Source organism: Danio rerio, chromosome 19 (assembly GCF_052040795.2).
Source record: "Danio rerio strain M-AB ecotype USA chromosome 19, GRCz13ab, whole genome shotgun sequence".
NCBI lineage: Eukaryota > Metazoa > Chordata > Actinopteri > Cypriniformes > Danionidae > Danio > Danio rerio.
Genome location: NC_141039.2, coordinates 26,692,501 through 26,701,609, shown reverse-complemented (window position 1 = coordinate 26,701,609; position 9,109 = coordinate 26,692,501). Strand labels below are relative to the sequence as shown.

Genomic DNA, 9,109 nt, shown 5'->3' with positions numbered 1-9,109 from the left:
ACAAGTACTTTTATACTTTATAAAAATAATAATAAAAAAATATATATGTATAGAGAAAGAGAGTGTTTTGAGTTTCAATGCTAGGGCCCTATACATAGGATTGCTTAGGGCCCACAAATCACTAAGTCCACCCTTGGGTAAAGTAGAGTGTAAATGTCCTTCTAAAATGCCTTTAACATTATTTGAATATGTGCAATCAGATCAAATTTTAAAGCCATACATTTTTATGTAAATGTTTTATATTGCATTATCAAAAAATATTGAGCTTATGTCCATTTATAGCTGTCAAGATCTGTCTTTATGTGTTTGTTTTCGTCAAGTGCTTCTTTGTTCCCGTTCCCGCCACTAGATCATGTTCATCACCTCCACCTGTGTCTTACCCCTGTATGTAATCTGTTTAATCATCCCCTTTGTATTTTGATTGTTTTAGAACTTCCGATTCAGTTGCCTTTGGGAGAAATAATAAACAGCAGAAAATGGTCAAACTATTAGCTCTACAAACAAGTGTTTGCATGACTATACAGGCCAAGTAGAATAAACATTCATTTATTCATTTTCTTTTCGGCTGGTTCCTTTATTAATCTAGGGTCGCCACAGCGGAATGAACCACCAACTTATAGTGGATGCCCTTCCAGCCGCAACCCATCTCTGGGAAACATCTATACACTCTCATTCACACCCATACACTACGGACAATTTAGCCAACCCAATTTGCCTGTATCACATGTCTTTGGATTGTGGAGAAAACCGGAGCACCCGAAAAAAATCCTCATGAACGCGAGGAGAACATCCAAACTACACACAGAAACACCAACTGACCCTGTGCCTTCCTGAAGTGAACACAGGCATTACAATAGCACAATAACACCATATATTGATTATTGTGACCCGCCTAAATATAATTTCACATACACATATATGTTTGTATATATATGTATGTATGTGTGTGTGTGTGTGTGTGTGTGTGTGTGTGTGTGTGTGTGTGTGTGTGTGTGTGTGTGTGTGTATATATATATATATATATATATATATATATATATATATATATATTAGATAAATAATATTAGATAAATATTATTTAGTAGTAGTAGTAGTAGTAGTAGTAGTAGTATTACATTAAACCTTGAAAATTACTTGTTATAAAGTGTTATTTATTTATTTATTTATTAATATTATTATTTATTTATTTATTTATTTATTTATTTGCAGTACATTGATGCTATATAATACAATAAAAATTTGTGTAGGTATTGGTTTTTAGGGTGGCATGGTGGCGCAGTGGGTTTGATCCCCAGCTGGATCAGTTGGGATTTCTTTGTGGAGTTTGCATGTTCTCCCCATGTTTGTGTGGGTTTTCTCCCAGTGCTCCAGTTTCCCCCACAGTCCAAAGACATGCGGTACAGGTGAATTGGGTAAGCTAAATTTTCTTTAGTGTATGTGTGTGAATGTCCTGGTCCTCCAGGTTTGGGGTTGAGCGTTCGGATAACGACAGACCTTGTAAAAGTTAGATGTTACAAAACATCAACATGGTGTGGCTAAATGGCAACTTCAATTTAAATGGCCCTGAAGAGAGTGAGTAAGTAAGTAAGGTATTGGTTTCTGTCTTTACTTTAATGTTTAAGTTCAGCTTTCTTAAAAATTTTAAGGCAATCCGTTTCCTAATATTTTCCTAGAAATGTGAACACTAATATGAAGTCAACACAACTAATTATTTTGAGTCAACGCTACTGAAGTTTACTTTATTAAGAAGTTGTAAATACAAACTGTTTTCAGTTATGCTCACTTAAAATAAATACACTACTTATAAATTTTGAGGCAGTTTCCTCGATTTTTGAAGTAAGGTCAACTTATTACATTTTACAGTGCAGTAACAAACCAAAGACAATATAATTTGAATAGTTTATTAAATAATAATAATTAAACAAAAAATAAAGAAATTCCAACATCAGAATTCACGTTTTTACTTTTTTTCAAGTTTTCCAAATATCAACAGCATCACTCTGTGAACTACAATATATGAATGTGTACAATTTCACTTCAGGAAAAAAAGAAACTCAGAACTCAGAGTTCAGAGGCTACACCAAGGCTGATGGTGGTTTACACTACACAAGCAGAGCTGAGAGATTCAGTGACCAATTAATGAGCTCAGTCCAAAATCATCCAGATTGGCTTGGTCTTTTAAAGGCCTTAGTGACACAACATTGTCTGCCCAAAGATGTTAAAGGAGGCAATGGACGGTATGAAACAACTGATGTGTAGCGAGGGATGCCACGATTACAGATTTTGGTGGTTATGCATTAATTGATTTAAATACTCTACTAGTATTAACTGCCTATTTTAAAGTGTTATTGCTGCTAAGTAACCAATTAACACAGCACATAATAATATTAAAAAACAGATTTTACATTCAGCAGCCATTTGCGATCGAGATTCAGGCCATTAAACAACTGAGCTACTCCGATTCTTTTAGCACTCTCTCCGAAAACACTCGATTGATCTTGGCTGGCGTATCAGTATTGATTGTTTTCACCAGCGCCATTGAATTTTAGGTGGGTTTGCAAACCTGTGTAACCTACTTTTCATTGCGTCTTCCTCAAACTTTTGCATTTCCCACGGTCACTGCATTTTCAGAAACATGTCATGTAAATGCACAGCCAAAAAACAACTAATTAATGTTTCTGAAAGGGTTTTTAGCTGTTGCAAACAATGTTGTGTAAATGCCACTTTAATTAAAACTTACTCGTGTCACCATTAAGAACTATCACTGGTTTATTTTGATAAATGTCAGTATTTAGAGCAATTTATTATAATTGCCTAAGTGCACAGAAGAAACTGTGACTAAAATAACCACATCAAAAACGACAGTGCAAACTGAAGTCTGAAATTAACATTGTAATACTGTTGACATAACATTTCCCAAACATGGGATGAGTTGATAGGATCTTTTTGAGTACAAATAGTAATCATAATACAATCAAACATTGTGGAACTTCCTGTTTACCTCAAAAACTGAAGTACAACTTAAGTAAATAAAAATAAAAGTAAAAAATGAAACTCAAAAAAGACAGTTCATTAAAAAAAAAGATTTGAGCTGACATGTACACCACCACTGTAGCAATTCCTGAATGATATACATGCAGTATTTTCAGTCATTTCTTATTACAATATAAGCAACATATTTACAACACGCTAGTTTACGCTTATCTCTGCTGTGAGAGACTCTACATGGCGTTCCTTTTGTATTCTACATACGTTTAGCAGCATTGGAAACATTGATAAATCTTAGTAGCCATAACTCATAGAGTAACGGCCACTTGCAGATTGCAATAGAGTCTACTTAACATCCTGAGCGTCCAAATAAAGTCACATAGTGTAGTGTCTTTAATTCAGTAGTCCAAAACGTGAAAATCACATGCCAGTCATCCATTCCAGAAGTTTATGTCTGTGTAAGTACAGAAGCTTCCTTTATTGGAAAATTCAAAAGGATTTGAGGTCTCTGTGTGCTTGTTTTGTCACATTTTTGTCACATTGTTTGTCCATGTACAGCAGATCATGAGGTGCAATGAGGACATTTGTGCAGGAATGTCCACATAGGTCCATTTGATTGAATGGCAACAGAAGAAATAATTCTGTCAACAGTAGTGTTGATGGAGAGGAAAATGGCTCATAAGTTATGACAATCTAAGCCTGAGTAAATAAAAGTTCAATCCGTTTATAAGTCATGACTTTTGTTGGGTTGCTGTCTTCTGTTGAAACTCAATAATATTACTGAATGCTTAGAGTGATTATGTATATCCAAATCAAGGCACAAACATTTTACATCAGGAATACTTAACACCATTCACCACAAGTTCAGAGAAAACCTGAATACTTTCTGCCTTTGAATAATTGACATTTTTGTTCAAATGTCCTAATTATAAGTTGGACATCCTGTAATTCCTAAGATTTTTCATACAAATACGTTTTGGTTTATGAGGCCAGCTAGTATGAGCTGTGTGAGTAAACCTCACTCCCATGGCATTAAGAAGCACACTAGCAACTGACATCAGAGGCCAAAGTCTTCAGAGACCCTTGTTAGTCCCTCTTTTCCAAGCTGATAAGTCTGGTTACAATCCTGCTCAGAGCAGTTTGGGCAGAATCAGATGGGTTTCATTCGTGCCATGACCCAGATGGGAGTGAGGTTTATGGAAGTGGAGGGAACAACAGACAATAGCTACTTAACCTTCACCTTAAAATGCACATGACAATATCACACCATTAATACCAATCTGAATCCCACTTGCAAGGGATTAATTTGTTGCCGTGACCCGGAGTGGGAGTGGGGTTTTAGGGGGTGAATGTCTACAGACTACTAAAACTCATCCCTTGGACTCAAGAGGGACACGGGGGACTTATGTTAGATTCTGGAGTCTTAAGTGTTATTGTTGGCACTCACTTCCATGTTTAAACCTGCTCATTTTGAACATTCATTTATATTGGTAAATGTAATCATTTTAGTATTTCTACATCTGATGGAAATGAATCAAAAGAGTAACTTTTTACAGAGCTGGGAAAAACTGTGTATTCTTATTTTGCACCTTAGGGCATGGAATAAATAGCAAAAAGACTTAAAACTAAATAAAATTGTGTCTTTCAGTGAATTTAAAGGCATTATAAAGAGAGCAGTATGGGAGGCATGCGATTGTTTTTGTTTAGAGGACTGATGAAATGTTGTTGTTATGTGATGTTTATTTATTTTGAAAATTGTTTTACTGTATGGCTGTTACCTTAGCCAGGTCTCTCTTGAAAATGAGATTTTAAATCTCCAGACATGAGACTTCCTGGTTAAATAACGGTAAAATAAAATAAAAAAATGATGCCGTGACCCAGATAAGGTGAGGGTTTGAGGGGGTGAGTATTGAGGATGCCAGCAAGTAAATGTCAATAATAAACCACTTTGACCTCATGCTGGACTTGCCAGTTAAAATCCCATTCAGATTGGGGTAGATTGGGGTAGATTGGGGTAGAGAGGGGATACATTTGTGTGCACATTGTATAATGTGAATGAGGGGTCCAGACAATGCTAATGAGTTGAAGGGGTCAATCACCCAAAAATGAAAGTTTACTAAGTGGTTCCAAAACCTTCTAAGTTTTTTTTTTCTTCTGTTAAACACAATGTAATATATTTTGAAGAAAGATGAAACCTGTAACCATTGACTTCTACAGTAGGAAAAGAAACAACATTGATATCAATAGGTTTCCAGTTTTCTTCACAATATCTTCTTTTGACTTCAACAGAAACTCTGGGTAAAGTTTAAAACAAGTAAAGGGTGAGTAAATGATGACAGAACTTCAATGTTTGTGTCAACTATCCCATTAATGCCTCCACACCAAATAACCACAACACCAATGCATGATAACACTAAGTTTACAATTAAAGCAAGCAGCAGTTTTATCACCTATCACTTTTAGTTATCATTTTTGATGTAAACGGAACATCACACTCTTAATGCTTTCTTAATTTTGTCCAACAAATCCATTCTATTCCAGCCAAAATCATGCCATAATTACAATTTACAAAACTCATAATTAGGAACTCCCTATGAAGATTCAAAGGCAGCAAATATTCAAGAGAAATCCCAGAGCTTTAGTACACATGAGTGAGAAACAAAGGAGAAACAGTTCCAGCAGAGGCACATGGAGCCGAGCCAGACACGAGAGTGTGAGGGCAAAGAGTCCTAGTTGGAAACACAGCAGACGACTCCACATCGCACAAGCCCATTGCTAAGGCTGCGCACGCTAGCTAAGCAACAACGGCGCTCTGTCAGAGCTCTGTCTACACAATAAGGGCAAACTAAATCACTTAAACTAGGGTGAGGTAAACAAGTGATGTGTTTGTGAAAGGCGAGAAGGACGGGGGAATCACAGCAGATCAGGAGGGATGTTTACACATTATACTGTGCCAATCTTTAGAATATGGCCACAAGTTACTGTAAATAACTTCATCCCATGAGATTGAAATGGATATGGAGATCTGGATACATGCCAACTCTCTTTAAAAGAACATACATCTTCCTCAAAGTAACTCATTGATACATAAATCAGATTGTTCTGGGGTTAAATCAAATTAAAAGTTTGTATTAAGTCATACTTAAATGATCAATTTTAGATTGTTATATTCTTGTATAATTTTTTTATTCCTTTATTCCCTTATTCTCTGTTGTAACAGGAAGTAGGAAAAGAATACATAAGAACTTATTTGAGATCAGCTTTCTATTGTTTGATATTACCCAGCTCGCATGACTTGCAATTTAATAATTATCAATTTAGGAGATTTAAAATATATGAACTTTAGGTGTAATATCAAATTAAACACCTCAGTTGCACTTTTTAAAGCATTTTAAAGCTTATTGAATAAAAATTTTGAGTAAGTGATCTTTTTTAAGTGTAAGATTTTTTACAATTGTAAACCTTTTTAAAACAAGTAAAAACTCTAATTTTTCCAACTTCTCACAGTCAGATTTGGAAGAAATGAATATTTAACAAATATTTAAGTTCTTATTTATTACATAACTGTAAAAATACAAGTTATGTCCTCTCTGCTTGTTTCCAGAGTGAAATCTCTTCTGATATGAATGCCAATTTGTTATTATGGCATATTCAGTTCATTCTAGCCAATAGCTGGCAAGGATCAAGAGCGGATTATCATTTCAGCATGTGGGAGAAGGTGCATGCATATGCACGTGCATATTGCTGCATTAGCAATTACTAGCCTGAGAATGTATTTGTAATGGTTATGAGTGAGCATGTGTGCTCATATTCAAAAGCACGCGTGGGCTGCAGTAAACGTTCGAAGTTGTTTTTGCGGGGGATTTGGAATATGGCGCCCATAACCCTGCCTTAAAACGCCACAATAAGATTAACGAGTGCTTGCCGTGCCACATGCTGCTGTCTCTGCTCTTCTGTCTGAGCACTGACACCTGAAACCCTGACCCAAAGAAGAGGGCATCTGTTGTATCTGCATGTGCATGGGCCACTGACAATATTTACATTTTAATTTTTGGTTTTTAATTGTATGATAAATCGTTTGGAAGTTTTTTTTTTATCAATTCTTTGTCTTGCTTTATCTAAGTATTCTCATATTTGTCTTGCTTTATCTGAATATTCTAATAAGATGCAAAATAAAAAGCAAAGTCTTCTTTACAGAACAATGAATCAAAATGAGTTCATGCTTATAAAAACAATTATCTGCCAGTTGGATAAAAAATGCTTAATTTAAAAATATTAAATAATATAATACAATATAATATAATATAATATGATATAATATAATGTAATATAATATAATATAATATAATATAATATAATATAATATAATATAATATAATATAATATAATATAATATAATATTATTCAAAGATTCAAAATAATTAAATTTTTATTAATTGCTCTTAACTCTTGAAGAAAAATAGTATCTACACTAGTATTTTTAGTGTGATGCCTTCATCACCTACAACATTTGTTATTAAAATAAATAATTTCACTTTTGAATTCAGGAACTAAACTCAGAAAGAAACTAACATTAAAATCAATGTTCTTCTAAAGAGAGAAACTGCAGATGCAGGTTAAAAGCAACATTTTAACTGCACCTGATCTTTCATTGGAGAATCCAGGACTCTATTCATATCCATCAAGCCTCAGAGGGATATCATATACTTATAGACTCATTCAAACTTGACACAGATTTTCAATGACACTGTATTGCTTGCAAGACGTGCAATTCAGAACATAACAGTGTGTATGGCCTACATGGATTAACCATTCAACCTATAGAGCTGGCGAGCAGGGAGAGGCATTGAGAATTGTCTTTCAGAGAGTTCGTGTATGTGTGTGTGTGACAGTAATCTGTTAATCTTGTTAATGCCATTGCAGCTGGTGCCCCAAAGTCCAGCACATGAAATAAAGGAAGGACGACATGACAACCAGCAGCTGTTGATGCTCACTGTTTGCTCACACACACACACATACACACTTCCACTAACATTGTCCTTGTTGGTTGGTTGGTCTTGTAGTTTCTTACAGAATAATCATTGAAAATGTAGAGGAATTAAAGGTTAAACAAAAGACTTGTAACTACATTAGAAAAATGCAGGGTTTGAAAACAGCTTAGGTTTCAAAAGTACAAATTTCTCCCTTCTTTTTGATATTCATTATTAATGTGTTAAATTTTTAGGATGATGGGCTTGAAAAGCTGGGTTCACCTTTGCGTGCACTCTTTTTAAAAAGAGACTTTCAAAATAAAAATAAATAGCGTTCCACAAAAAACTGCCAGAACAATTAGTCTAATAACTGAAGAGTATTTTCATAATTGTTTCATAAGCATTACCTTACCCAACATACAATCTTAAAAATAAAGGATTTGACAGTGATGCCATACTAGAGCCATTTGGGTAACACAAACTTTTCAATGATCAGTTTTTCCCATATATTTGTAACATGTCAATGATGAAAAGAAACGTTTCCCCCATGAAGAACATTTTGTAGATTGGAAAAGCTTACTTCGTTCTTTAGTGTATGATCGAGACCAATTAAGAAACTTAATTTTTAAGATTGTATGTTATTGTTATACATATGCTTTCTTTTCCCACTGTAAAAACTAATGCAGATGGTAGCAACACCAAACCAACATAACTGGACATTCATACAGGTCTAAACTGGTCTTTTCAGCAGGATTGTTTCTTACAGTAAAACGGAGTCCCAGTGTTGTGTGACAAGGCATATGGGGGGGCCATACTGATGTTGTGGGATGATGACAGTGTTGTTGTGCAGAAAAACTCTGCCAGTTCCTCTTTTCACCGATCTAAAACTCTAGCGTAGTCCTGCAAACTGCAACCTCCTTCACTCTTTAGATCAGCAAAAACCTGCGTGAAGAAATGTGGGTCTGCGTTGATGCGCAGCATCTTGGCACTGGTCACATCAATAATGGCCAGACAACGGTCCCAGAATGCCTCTTTACCAGCCTCCACCAGGAAGGGCTTGAGTGGGTAAGAGATCTCGTTCCCCATGTAGGAGTAGGACAGGTACAGACAGGTGAGTAGAATTGCTTGTAGTTCGTGTTCTGAAGAAACCG

General features: G+C 35.3%; 1 protein-coding gene across 2 annotated transcripts in view; it reads right to left on the bottom strand.

Annotated features, from left to right (window-relative positions):
- Positions 1 to 7,723: 7,723 nt before the first annotated feature.
- The window catches only part of si:dkeyp-92c9.2, a 4,239-nt gene continuing 2,853 nt past the window's right edge, over positions 7,724 to 9,109 (bottom strand). Inside the window, exon 2 of one of the 2 annotated variants that reach the window (XM_087294904.1) lies at positions 7,724 to 9,109. This exon is cut by the window's right edge and continues 792 nt beyond it. In XM_087294904.1, the coding sequence (XP_087151030.1) occupies positions 8,832 to 9,109 (278 nt within the window). In that variant the 3' untranslated portion in view covers positions 7,724 to 8,831. The other variant, NM_001045220.1, reaches the window with a different exon arrangement.